Source organism: Ostrinia furnacalis, unplaced genomic scaffold (genome assembly GCF_004193835.3).
Source record: "Ostrinia furnacalis isolate ACB-3 unplaced genomic scaffold, ASM419383v2 OfSCF4318, whole genome shotgun sequence".
NCBI classification, from domain to species: domain Eukaryota; kingdom Metazoa; phylum Arthropoda; class Insecta; order Lepidoptera; family Crambidae; genus Ostrinia; species Ostrinia furnacalis.
This window is the reverse complement of record NW_021134557.1, coordinates 380,568-395,487: the sequence shown is the minus strand read 5'-3', so window position 1 is coordinate 395,487 and position 14,920 is coordinate 380,568. Positions and strand designations below refer to the sequence as shown.

At 39.1% G+C, this 14,920-nt stretch overlaps 1 protein-coding gene across 9 annotated transcripts in view; it reads right to left on the bottom strand.

Annotated features, from left to right (window-relative positions):
• Positions 1–14,920, bottom strand: part of MESK2 (misexpression suppressor of KSR 2) — a 153,835-nt gene that overhangs the window by 19,996 nt on the left and 118,919 nt on the right. For all 9 annotated transcript variants that reach the window (XM_028313657.1, XM_028313653.1, XM_028313656.1 and 6 more), the window contains 2 exons: positions 4,492–4,633; positions 1,102–1,248 (listed from right to left, as the gene is read on the bottom strand). In XM_028313657.1, the coding sequence (XP_028169458.1) occupies positions 1,102–1,248; positions 4,492–4,633 (289 nt within the window). The remainder of the gene's footprint in view (positions 1–1,101; positions 1,249–4,491; positions 4,634–14,920) is intronic.

Sequence of the window (14,920 nt, the reverse complement as noted above, 5' to 3'; positions counted from 1 at the left end):
AGCGATAGTGCTGGGGTTATGTCGAGGTTTGCATCGAGGTCTAAGGGCTTGTTATCTTTACATTAGTATAAAACAAAGTCGTTTCCGCTGTCTGTACGATTAGATCTTTAAAACAGATTTTAATGCGGTTTTCAGTTGTCCAAGGGAAAGGTTTTTATGCATAAATTACATAACCATAGTCATTGATAATATCGAGAATGCTGACATCTTACCCAAAATGATCGGTAGTATACAAGTATTTAATTTATTTAAGTTGTAAGTAGGACTTTAAAATACCGATTTATTGCTCAAAAGCACTATATAACTACTATACAAGTAGAAATCAGTTAAGATATTTAGTTAAAATATTTTATCGATATTATGATGCGAACAAAAACCGGGCATCTCTATTGCAAATGTGATTACGAAAGAAAGGCTTGAAATCATCTGAATTTCATGTTATTTCGCGTTCGCTCTGTTTTTCTAATAGTAGCGACTTTACCATGTTTCAGATTCTTCCCGGGGGAGCGTCGTTTAATATTTTTGTATTGTTGTCCCGTTAAGGAAAATGTTTAACGGATGTTTGTATGTTTATGTTTCTTGTAAAAATACTAATAGGGACAAGTGCGAGTAATTTACAATTAAATTTTTATTTTTAACATTAGCTGGCACCTAGCATACCAAGGTGTTTATCAAAATTATTAAAAATAGACATACCTACATTAAAACATTAAAATCAGTTAAGATCCTACTACATATAAATAATAAATAAATAATAATATTATAAATGCGAAAGTTTGTGTGGATGTCTGGATTTTTGTTACTCTTTCACGTAAAAACTAGTGAACGGATTTTGATGAAACTTCACAGTATTATTGTTTATAACAGAGAATAACATATAGGCTATAATTTATGACGATCTGTGATAAACGACATTTCACGCGGGTGAAGCCGCGGGCAAAAGCTAGTATAAAATAAATGACACAGATCGCTAGGTAACTAAACTTAAATTAAAAAAACATTAAAATAAAAATTTACGAAAAACAATAAAAACAAAGAAAAAAAGGAAAGAAACCAAAAAACAAAGAGAGAAAGAAAGAAATAAATAAATAAGTAACTCACGCGTCCGAAGTGGTGCCACATGAGGTAGTCGAGCACGCCCTGCGTCATGCCGCGCGCGCGCAGCGAGCGGCTGTTCATCTTCTGGTAGGCCCACTCGATCCAGCCCGCCTGGCTCGCCGTGCAGTTGATCAGCGCCAGCGCATCCACCTGCACACGCACGGAGTCGATCATTATACCATCATCAGGGCAGTTGGTCTCTGCTGCAGGAAGACGGCCATCTCTTCTTTAAAAAGAGAAGGGAACTGGTACTCCTATACCCTGTAGGCCTAAGATGGGCGCCGCGATAAGCGGTTATCACGCCATTTTATCGACTTTACACATACATTTTGATCTAGATAAAAGATCAGGGCGCGCATCTTAGGCCTACTGGACAGACGGATTGGCGTGGCCTGATGTTCGTATATTTCTCCCTTAGTCACATCTTACGACATTACGACATCCATTCTAAGTGTGAGGTTGATCCTATTTTACTCTGTCAGTGTCTTATGGCAATACAGATAAATAAAAAGCCATTCATATCCATAAAAGGCTTTTTGGTCCTAAGGATAATCCGAACCGCCCATTTCGTTCATATTCGTGATCAACGCCAGCGCGTCTGCCTGCTCACGCAAGAAGTCATCATCATTATCATCATCATCATCAAGACATTTGGTCTGCATTGCAAGAGGATAATTCAGTGTAATTTAAAAAAGAAACAAAAGGAGGAGGAACACAGGCCTAAAATCCCCATGCGGGACAAACGGATTGGTGAGCCATAATTTTCGCATATTTCTCTCGTAGTCGCTATTAAGACAGCTACGGGAAGAATGGGAGTATTTTACTCTGCCAGAACCACATCGACTATCTGTATTGACTCTACAATACAGATAAATAAAAAGCCGTTCGAAAGATTTGTGACCCAAAGATGAAAAGGAACCACTCATTTTGTTAATGTGTGAACGGTACCTTCGCCCTTTTAAACACAACGTCGAGTTCACTTGTATTTTGATAGTTTTAACTGCGAATGTGACAGCAGTAAAGTTATCCAACATGAAATAATTAACTAGCCGCCTAATTAGGGCGGGCGCAAGTTGAGTCGCGCCCGCATCGGCGCCTGAAGTTGGCGCTGCCTGCCTTTGTTCCGACCCACTTTACACACAAATGTCGCGTGAATCACTCACGACGTTTACATAAGAAACTACATCACATTTTATATGTACTATCTTATATTTTTGAACAAATACCTTGGCACTATTCTGACTTTTTCGACATACGCACTTTAGTGGAAACACAGCTCTGTGACTATTCAACTGTGAAAAGCGTCCATAGAGCAACTATTTTTGTTTCATTGCTTTCAAATTGTTATTTTAGATCAAACGTAGGTAAATTACTTTGATAAAAATTCGAGGTAAAATTAACTTTGTGAAAAACCGTAAAAGTTATTTAAAATAGAAAAGTAATATATTTTTAAGCGGCATATTACACGTTCAGCGCCGACGGCGACGCGGCGTGTCACGCGGGTTGGGCGAAAAAATTCGCGGCGAATAATTACATTCGACATTGCCTGATCCGACCAACATGTTCGCCACCCTGAATTTTCAGTAAACATTTTTTTATTTTATTTGATCACAAGAAGGGTAGTGACCGTAATCCAAGACATGTTATATGCAAATATTGAAATAGGGACCAGTGACGAGGTAAAAAACAAAACTTGCTAATCAAGTAGGATTAGCGCTTAGTAAAACGCGATAAAAACTCTGTAACAGATCGAAATTCACGCTAGTAATAGCTAGCAAGTCGTGGGTAAAAGCTAGTCAATTTATAAATATTAAAAGTGAATAAAAAGTAGTAGATATCTCCTAATAGGAACTAATAAAATAAGGAAGGAATCGGGATAAAACTGGATTAAGACAGGGAAATTTTAATTAAATTAGTTCTTAGGGATGCAGACTCTTTTCATATTAATTTATCCAGCAGTGGCTTTTGGCTAATGATATAATTGGATTATTATTAAATTTGATTGATATTGCCTTCATGCGAGGTTCTAAGCCGGAATCCAGGTGGCCAAGCTATCTAGTGTTAAGACTGCTCAAGCACGAGCGGCCTTAGGTCGATGTGAAGCGAGACGAACTCAGGCGACGGTAACTTGCATTGTAACCGAATGCTGTCGATCTTGGTTTGGCAGTCGCCGTCAATTGATTCAGGTCGCTTCCCACTGCCTGGATACGATCTACGTTTTGGCCACAAATGCAAACCTATATCCGAGATACTGTACCGTTGCACGTTCTGTTATGAGATTAGCAATAGATAATATTTGATATTTGCTATCAACACCTTATGCTATGTTTAGATAATGGTACAGAGGAAGACTAGATGAACGCTATTGTGTGGATTTCACATTTAAAATTTGATTAGCTGATGTCTACACAACTTTAGCTGACCTGGCGAACTTCTTATTGCCTATAGGATTCTAATGGTGATTTTTTTTAAATCGGTCTTAATTTATAGTGTAGTAAATAACTGTAGTGCTCGTGAGTCGTCGTAACTGTTAACCTATTTATAGTAGATATGACAGTGATGTCGAAAGTTAGTCACTACCGATCCCAATCTGTTCGCATCTGCGGGGGTTATTTGATGCATGCCTTTGATTTTGCCAATTGCCGACATTTCGGAAACCGTATCGGATATTACTAGTTTGCGGTAACGGTTGATCAGCCAATCTCCGTGCCCTTCAGCCGAAACGGGTCGCCGCCGAGCCAGTGAGCACCAAAGCGATTGAGTCAATACGTCACTGGAGTGTGTTTGAGGGCCGATCAGTCGCTCGGCCGTCACTTGCCTGGAGCAGCCTTTGGCATTGCATTTGTAACGCTACATACACTTGTATGTGTCAATGAGGTTCGGAGATGTGTCCATTGAACAGATTAGCCGGATCGAAATGTAGATGTCAATCAAGTGATCACAAATCGATTAGATCAGACTAAAGTAGTGAATTAGTCTTTCCTTAAATTAGTAAAGACATGTGACTGTGGTTACTTTCTGGGAGTGGGAAGGTGAACGGAAATCTATTGGAGCTTCCCCTTAAACAACCAAATGCAGAGTGACATGAGGTTATATGTATAGTTTAACTTTGACAAGTCAAGAGTTATGACAGTAATACGCCATTCGTTCCGGGGGTGCGACCTGCAGTGCGTGCGTACAGGCACCAGTCCCTCACACTTTAGGTTAGAAATCCTTGGTCTAATTTGTATTGTCTTTGTGTACCTGAATTGTGAAGGGTAATAAATATATTTTGATTTGAATTGATACTTTTTGAGAGGCTTGTGACTTCCAACCTGAGATACATGATACCAAAATTTCAAATGAAAAATTTAGTAAACTGATCTGTGTTAGTATTTTATATGAGCATGTTACCTTAGTAGGGTGAGCGAGAGCGAAGCGAGCGAGGATGTTGGCGCCGGCGCCGACGCCGAACCCGATGAAGGACTTGATCCCGAAGTGGCCCAGCACGTAGTTGAGCTGGTTGGCCAGCTCGTCCATGGTCGGGTACACGTAGCTGCAACAAACGAAACGGTTCACGTGACTCATTGCGAAAAATAAACTTCTTTCAATTAATGATAAACCCTTTTATGATGGTCTTCTGATTAATTTCGTTTCGATTCCAATGACAGTTTGACTTTCCACCGGGACAAACTTGACCTACACTGACTGGGTTTTTATGGGTGGTCAAGCTGTAGATCCCGGCTACATAGGAGTTGCAGCAGTGAGAACAGTCCTATTAACCTTTTTACTATAAAAAGAAGGAAAAATGGCTCGAAAGTTTTTCATTTCAATATAAACTGCTGTTTGCTAACTTCCCCTTTGTTCATTAAATATGCCTGGATTCCTTTTGTCTTGCCTTTTATATCTGGAATTTTAGTTCAGCCTTAATGTACCGACTCTGTTATTTAAAACCCTCTGCTACCTATATGACCAAATAAGTGAAATAATGGTGTTAAATATTTCCAGTTTATAGTATAAACCACCGGGTCACGACTCACGATCCAGCGATCCGAAAAAGTATTTCTAAACTTTCACCGATTCCAATATTCAGCAAGCTTTATTTCGATTTATTATCTTTCACTTTTCACCTACACGCATAATAAATACAAGAGGAATTTTGGCAATGTAGTTTTCAGCTTCGAGAGCTAGTCTGAGGGATTCGGGCAGTGACGCAATCTGTTCTGGTCCCAGACAGCCCGGCGGCGGCTCGCGGGCGCGTCCTCGAGCACAGCGGGTTACCAGCGTAGGTATATTATTCCTTAGTATAATTAACTTTTAAAAAAAATAAAACCGACTTCAAATGCGTGAACACAAAAAAAAAACTAAAAATTAAAAATATTGCGTATAAAAAAGTTCATCCCCAATTTTCCACCCTTGGGGGTGAAATATTTTCTTCAAATTCGCATGAAACCACCCTTTTGATAATACCTATTCAACAAAAAAATAATCGTTCAAATTGATTTATAATCGGCGGAGATATTGCGTATAAAAAAGTTCATCCCCAATTTTCCACCCTTGGGGGTTGTTTTTTCTATTATTAAATTTAAATGGGACCACCCTTGAGGTATTACCTATAAGCCGAAAAAAGATTTGTTCAAATCGGTTCATAATTGGCGGAGTTATCGCGTAACAAACATAGAAAAAAAAAACATACGGGTCGAATTGAGAACCTCCTCCTTTTTTGAAGTCGGTTGAAAAGCCGATTAAATACAAATGAGTAGGTCATCTTCATAGAAACGCACCGAGCGCGGTTTGTATGTGAGCGCGCCAATACGTATGCGGCGCGCACGCACACACTGACAAAATTTTGCGTGGATTAGCGGGGAGTTTCGCCGCGCTCGGCGCGTTTCTATGAACATGACCTACTCATTTGTATTTACTCTGGTTAAAGCCCCAGTGAGACAGCCATCTCAAACATCTAAAAAGACAAAGAAGAGTTAAACTAACATGGATAAACATGAATAACAGCCTAGCGACCAGCTACGAGTAACATTTAATTAAAGGATTGTGCTTTTTATACTTACCAAACATTCCTCTATCTACGAGAAGGTCAGCTAAAAGGCCAACCAACGGCATCTTCTTTCTCGCTGATGCCAATATAATAACGAGTTTGGTTGCACAGACGACGGCAGATCAAAATCAACACTGACGTCTTATCATAGATGCAATTTTGCAACAAAAATGTATAATTTAATGTTCTGTAACTGTATATCCTGATAATGAATGACCCTTTGTGCACCATCAGCAGTTTATGCCTATCCTCTACCTTAGTGGTTCTTAACCGGTGGTCCGCGGACCACTGGCGGTCCCTGAAGGCATTCCAAGTGGTCCACGAACTGCACTTGCACGCCTGAATCAAAACCACTTTGCACTCAAACTGGTTTACTTTTGACCGATTATGATTATGAGGTGGTCCCTGACAAGACAGAAATTTGGTAAAGTGGTCCCTCATGACTTAAAGGTTAAGAACCACTGGTCTTCTTCATAACCTCCCGCTGTGCGAGAGGACCCGCCCTCATTCCCGCCCCGGGATGTAGGCAGTAGGGATTATAGAGTGTTATCAGCTGTCTTTAACCCTGCTTAGATCAATATACGATTTCAGTGAATGCTTTATACAAATAACGTTTTAAAGACGTTATTTGCTTTTATAAAATTTCAGTGTATACAGGGTGTTAGGTAAATGAGTATATGAGCAGACACTAGCTCATGTTAACATGGGCATATAAATGGTATGGTGAAGTCAGAAAATTGATATCTTCATTTTAATTATTTTAATTTTCATACAAATCAGATTTTATAAAATTTTATTTTGTCGGCTCATATACCCATTTACCTAACATCCTGTATGCATAAATGCTTATATTTTAGTGATTTAATAGGAGATACATGTTACGTAGAGATACATTACGTATTTTTACAAATCTGTTCCCACCATTGTAACTCATGGAGTTAGGCTCATGAGCAGGTAATCACAAGTCACATAGCAAATACCTAAGAAGAACACATGGAATCCAAAGTTTTGGATAAAATCAGGTAAATTAAAGACAAATGAAGATTGGATTAATTTTACTGAGATACGACTTCATATAACCAGTCTAGCTCAGATAGACGTCAAACTGAAGTGGGTATTCAATTGGAGCTGCAAGGTAATGAATGTCGAATGAGCCTCGGTACGAGACACAACACACACACACACACAAACGAGCATTTAACGAGCTCTGTCTCCTAGATCCAATATAGGAGCTATAAAGTCCGAAAAAAAGACTCGAGTGGAAGATAGGTTCTTGTCATACACGAATCGAAAACGTTGTAAAAAGCAACCATAACATAAAAAACGAATCGTTATTAATTAGGTATTTTCATTCTTCTTAATGGTAGGTAGGTACTTTTCAAATTTTTATCTAGATCAACTTCTTTCCCAATTTAATGTTTAATGGTTTTACCATTATTTATTGAACTACTTAAAAATTAACTGCATCTTATGTGGCAAATCCTTTGAGCTTTTTAAAAAAATGACAATAATGTTCATCATCATAATCATCATTTCAGCCATAGGACGTCCACTGCTGAACACAGGCTCCCCCAATGATTTCCACAAAGGCCGGTTGGTACAATCATGTTAGTAAGTTGTAATTAACACAGCTTGGAAAGTTTCCCACACGTCAGACAGATGATTAAAAATGTATTAGAATTAGCACAGAGACATACAAGGGCGGGTCGATGCCGCCGTACTAATGACTGCAGATAGTTTGGGGCTAGATTAGATGTTTGTTGACGCCGAGGGCTGTCGACCGGCGTCGCGACGGCGCCCAACTGACAAACTGCTTTTTATATTACCTACAAAAGCACTCGTACCACAGAATAACAATAAGTACTACGTACTCGTACGTTCAGCCGCCTTTGGAATGCTGGGGTTGATACTAACGTGTTTTGGTTCTTATCTTAGACCTCATTACACATAAGTAATGAAGCTGAAAGTGACGTCATCATTTTATTAGGATTCACGACTAAGTATTACTTTTTTTTCTCACTCGTCAAAATAGCGTCAATGACGTGAAGCCCTCGTGAAGATTATCGTTCTGTCTCCCCAAATCATAGTTTCTGAAAGAATCCTAATTAACTGATCGCCGTGTTTCCTAAGGTTTACTAAAAAGGAGGAGGGCTTCCCCAATTATTGATCAATTTGGTTTACTTTTTCAATAAAACACCGGCCGCATGAAGTTGTGCAGGAAAAAATTCTGCATATATCTCACCAGCCCATATACTCTTTTCAGTCACAAAAACCGCTTCAATATCTGCAGCGGGTTCCAACAAAATGCCATGCGAAATTAAACTGTGAATGTTTTTTTGCCGTTTCAATACCAGTGAAAAGCTTTATTTTTCCCAGAGATGGCAGCTGAACTTTATGTACCTGTCAAAGTTTCAAGGTGCGCCACATTGGAGATTTGAAGCTTTGAATATGAGCTTTTTGACCTTGTTTCTTCCAATTACGGGACAAATGCAAGAACCAGTACCTATTTCCCCCAAGATCTCTCTCAAGACCGCTGCAGCATCTTAGTACGGATTCTGGTACCTACAAACTAATCATAACTGCATCTACTTTAATATTGCAATTCCCTACAATACCGGCGCATTACATAAGTAGTATTGACTGCACTCGCTGTTGCATAACACTGCGGCACTGGCTGATGAGCGAGTGCACTTTATAGAAGTGCAAGAACTCGTTAATATTTAAAAGGCGACACTTGTACTTTATGTGGCCAAAAGGGAGACACATACAAATCGTGATGCAATCATCGGAACGCGCTTCTTAGGCCTTCATCAGACCCATGGAGTCACCATGGGTCACAGGAGTTCTAGCCATCCTATGCATTAGATAGAAATAGAATATAACATTCCCTTTGCTATCGGATATTTTTTAAAGGTTGGAAGCAGCGAACAGTTTGTTTACACTTGTGCAAATGCACTTTGATTTCAGACGGGCAAATACTTTCGTCTGTATGTAACGAGGCTCCATCTTGGAATTATAAAACAAACAATTTTATGATGATAGACTACTCCAGATGTTTTATTGGTTGTCTTACATCTGAATGTAAATGTTCTAGGTATCTGCCTATACATACTAATATTATGAAGCTTAAGAGTTTGTTTGTATTTTGTTCGCTTGAATGAGCTACTTTCAGGAACTGCTGGTCCGATTTCTTTCAGTGTTTGATAGCCTATTTATCTAGCGGAGCACCAATGAAGAATAAGTCAGCGTGGACGAAGTCGCGGGCAGAACCTAGTACTGAATATAGGATCTTGCTCGCCACGTACCAGCCTCGGTGGTCAATTACCGCGCAGCATGCATCTTAATTACACTGCGCTTTGACAACGACTCGCGCAAAGAACTGCAGGGTTTTTATAACAAACGCCAGGTATGAGGCATTACTTCGCTGGAATGTGCTCTACAGTACAGGCGGAATATTCACGAAGTCATGGTTAAAAGAAATCTAATTATTTAGCTTTACATTTTATTCACTGAAAATAATCCTAAACAGTTGAAGGAAACTAAAATTGTAGATAACGACAATTTTGAACTCTCGTCTCAACTCTTCTTTTAAAATGCTTTGAGTAGACGACATCCTTACATGTGAATCAGAAATAAATAAACAATATGAAAACGTTACATGACAGGAGCATGAAACTGAAACAGTATTATTCAGATATACGATGGAGATGTCGTATGATTACGTTCTAACCGCAGTTTACAATCCAGTGACATCTCGACGTATTCCCCTCGATATTGAAATGGTATTACCGTATGTGATGCTCAATAATGTCGTCAGGAATCAATTTCCCGCTGGCGCCGCGGCGGCCGCAGCGGCCCCGAGCCCAGCCGACCGCTGGGACCAGCGGCGCGGCTAACTGGGGTCTACGCTCGAATGCCACCTCCACAGACCAATACGAATTGCCAGCTGTCAAAGATTGCTTTACTATGAGCCCCTTTTTTACGTCGGGAAATGCTTTGCGCATACCCAGGGACGGCCAGTGGGTTATGTGGGACTCTCCCCGCCTACCCACTATAACCCGACGGTTTCCACCATAGCCCAAAGAAACGGAGCCGCGAGTTATTGTCCTAGTTGGACATTCATCCGCAGCTCCGCCTCAGGCTAGAAGCTCGCTCACGAGCGAGCCTCTCCGGCTTCGAGGGAACCCCCAATCCCCTCCTCCAGTTGTTTTTTTATAGAGGTTTTCTCCTCGCAGCCCTGGTACAACAGGACACCCGGCCAGCCGTAGCGGGTTACGGTCTGCTCCATGCCGCTGCTCAGTCAGCTCTGCTGATCAGAGATTACTATGAGCCCCTATTATTGACTTTATCCTGCTTTACTCCCTTAAATATCATTTACTAGGTCATCATCATCATTTCAGCCACAGGAGGTCCACCGCTGAATACTGGCCTCCCCCAATGACTTCGAGATTGGCTGCTTGGTAGGGGCCTGCATTCAGCGCTTTCCTGGAACCTTTATGAGGTCATTTCTCATGTCATCATTCACGCTTAAAAATGTCAACAGGCAGACAGTTGCCCGTAGATCGGCAAACACATGATTGAGTTGGCTACGGCGCTACCGGAAATCTAATTACGAGTATTAGCACAGAATAATAATAAGTACTACGTACAGAAGTTTTACTTCGCGAAGGTATTTAAAAAAATGTATGCTCAATGTCATTAACAATATGGTGTAATTTAGCCTGTCTCAAGAGTCAAGCACCATTTTGTTGACAAACGTCAGTGATCGGCACTGCGCCGAAGTTATAGGGCTGACTTCGGTAAAATGATGTGACGTGAGGTGCCAAACTGCGGAAAATGGCGCAGGAAATACATGATTTAGCATGAATTATCATGAATAATATTAACTACTTATTTACCTCTCAGTGTCTTGAGGCAACTTAAAAATGTACAGTCGCGGAATGAAAAGGTTCGTCACCTTAGTGTCGGTTTTCGCTTGCACTAGGTACTGTAAGAGTCAAACCTGCCAACATAACAGTGCAAGAAACAGTGCTGCTAACATTTAAATAAATATGACGTTTGCTAACGAATAAGGTTTTGCTTGTTTATTTTTCTATCCCATCAGTGCAATGCAATGATGACATTGACCAATTGACAATAGTTTTTTTTTATTTAATAGAAATAATAATGGCAGGTTGAACCAACAAGAAGGTTTTAGTTTATCAATCATAATAATCTTCTTGACAAGATAAATCGTCAAACAACTTTGATCTGAATAATTTTGAACTTTACTGACGAACAGTTAAAGATTATTTTCTCTAACTCGAGATTATTCTGTAACATAGTTTCAAAAGGTAATATGTGCTCGCGATTCGTTGAAGGAATCAATTTGAAAACTGACGAACCTTTTCATTCTGTGACTGTACATTCTGTGTTTTTATTATTATTTAGGCAGTTAAATACTACACAGTATTTAGTACACCATTTTGTTTATTTTCTTCCATCATACACAAGAATACGCGTACGTGAGTCAATGTTCGCTCGTATGTGAGGCCTTGTCGAATAGTATCCTGTAGGTGGGCCATCGTGCGTGTTTTGTTTTCGATGTAAACTCGCGGAGATGAACAGGCCTGGTATTAGTAATTTATGAACCAAAGTAAAAGTCCATGACCAATTGAATTCGAAGAGTCGAATGTCGAAATTCAGAGTAGGATCTCGGCTGAGCGATCATCAATCAGTTGCCCGCGGGACCTTTTCTACTATTAACTTAATTAATAGATAAATCTTTTGCTCTTCCTGGTGATTGAATAGTGACATCTAGAATTTTGCAGTCATAGGTATATAAATTTTTGAACTTTTTCCGTAATTTAGATGTACGAGTACGAGTTTTCAGTAATTTGGATTACAAGTTTTTTTTTAATTTAAAATTGAAATGAAGATAAACGGGCATAATCGCAGAGGAGACGTCATGTCAAGTTAAGCACTGTGGCAAATGTTAGGGTTGCAAGAGGTGCTATTTTGCAATAAAATTGTATAAGTAGTCTTATTTGCACTGTTTATTTAATCATTAATGCCATATTAATTGGTACAATATTGGTACACCACAAACCGTAGCCCGACCGCGAACTAACTCGGCGCTCAGTGTCTGCGCCGCGTCTTTCCGTTCTATACATGGCCAGAACGCACCCATAGGAAACTGCTCGTGTATATTTCGGAGTGCCTGTTTGTAAATCTGTGACTCCAAACTATACACGAATTTTGCGTACTGATCGTGTATAGTTTGGAGGAGCTTAGTAAAAAAAGTCATCTCCAAACTATACTCGATTAGTTTCTACTACACCACTTACACTTGACTAGAGTGTGTTTAGTTGATATTGATTTAGTAAAATTCAGTAAAATATGGAACTATATTTAAAATTACATTTATTTGATATTATTACATAAAATATTATTATTTTACTGAATTTATAATAAATCTAGATTTTTAAAACTATTGTAAGTGGTTTTTGAAATTAAATTGATTAGGTAGATTTCAAATTAAATAACAATTTAATTAATATGAGAGAGAGTGAGAGAAGAAAGTTCAACGCGCATTAAATACAATATTATGCGAGACTTTAAATGCTAGGTTTGTACTGTAGGCCGTTTGGTGTAGTGGTTCAAAGTGGTAGCGGGTTCGATTCCCGCACAGTACAAACATTTGTGTGCATGAACATATTTGTTTGTATTGGACTGGGTGTTTTCTATGTATAATAAGTATGTATTTACAAAAAAAAGTATTTAATTATGTTTATATCCGTTGTCTAGTACCCATAGTACAAGCTTTGCTTAGTTTGGGACTAGAAGCGCAGTGTAAAATGTCTAAGGATATTTATTTTTTATTTATTTTATTTATTAACTTTTATCTCAAGAACAAAATCATTTTGACATATTTCCATACCTACAATTGGTGAAATATCAGCCCCAAAATGGCAATTTTCTATGGCAGAATAAGAAACACCAAAAAATCCTTTATCAAAACAATGACACGTGTCGAAAGATGATTCAATGTTTAAAGTAGACACGCAGATATGAATTAATCTATCTATGTAAATAAAAATGAATTGATGTTCGTTAGTCTGATTAAAACTCGAGAACGGCTGGGCCGATTGAGCTGATTTTGGTTTTAAAATGTTTGTCGTAGTCCAGGGTAGGTCTAAACGGTGAGCAAATACGCGCGCGATATTGTTTTTCTGTAATAGACAAAATTCCACGCGAGCGAAGCCGCGGGCGGAAAGCTAGTATGTAATAGAAAGAGAGGTCAATAAGTCAAAATGACTAGCATGCAACTACTCGCGTATAAATTGTAATCACGCACTTATTACAATACATACATGATTAGTCCGTATGCGTACTGGCGATGTATATTTTGGAGGAAGATAATTGACCTAAGTCACTACAAAGTATACGCGAGCAGTACGCAGCGTATGCGTACTGGTCGTGTATAGTTTGGAGGAGCTAAGTAAAAAAAGTCATATCCAAACTATACTCGATTAGTTTCACACCCTTGCGTTCTGGCTATGTATAGAATGGAAAGACGCGTCCGCGCTAGTCACATGCATTTATTAAGTCTTGCAGTCAAATATTAGTAGTACGAGTAATAGTTGTCGGCCGTTTGGTGTAGTGGTTCAGAACGGGCTACTATGCCGAGAGGTCCCAGGTTCGATTCCCGGCCGGGCAGAAATTGAAATGATGAATTTCAATTTCTGTGACGGGTCTGGGTATTACTATGTATAATATGTATGTATTAAAAAAAGTATATAAGTAGTATATCCGTTGAGCTAGCACCCATAACACAAGCATTAAGTTGCTTACTTTGGGGCTAGCTGGCGCTGTGTGAAATTGTCCATAGATTTATTATTATTTATTAAATAGTAGAACATCCGAATTTGAAACTTCTTTCACACATCAGCTTACTGGTAGCAAAACCTAATTTCGAATCTTCTCTACTTTGCAGTCGTCTTGTCTCATCCATGAGTATTTAATCAAAGAAAAGCCTCAATAAGATCGGATAATTCCATCTTTCTACTGATAACATCGTTAGCAGGCAATCACACGGGGTAGCATCAGAGGAGCATTAAATGTTTAAGGCTGAGTTGTACCACCTATCTTTGACCGTAACTATAACGATAACCAGCGTATTTTGTATGGAGTTTGACAGATTTTTGACGTTTGTTAAAGTCAAAATAAGATGGTGCAACCCAGCCTAAGTATCGGTGGATTCCGAGCAAGGAACAGAGGCGGTAATAGGCTTCGGAAGCTCGCGAGACAACACGATAGAGCTTTATCTGGGAACTATGAACTAAGCTGATTGTAGGTATATTAGACGGGAGTAGCTGTGCCGGAACAGCTGTTAGGAATTACATATTACGTAATAACATATTGAACCTGAACTAAGATGCTACCAATATAATAAGAGTAGAATAATAATCAAATCGCCTTTTTAATTACAATTCGAGATGTTTAAAAAACATGCAATGTTAAATCTGAACTGAGCTTTTTGAAGTTGAAGTATCTTTCAAGGGAATGTCCAAATCCAATGTCCATATCCCATTAAAAACATAGCATGTAGAAAAAAGGACTAGTCTCGTAACGCAGTTCTTCTGCCATAAAAGTTGTCAAATCAAAACCAAGTCAGTGGTTTCGTCGGCAAACAGATTTTAACTACAGTCAATTGTGATACAGACTTGGAACAGACAGACATGAATTTGTTAAGACGTATGAATTATATTACAGAGTATGAATTTGTTAAGACGAAATAATGTCTACTCC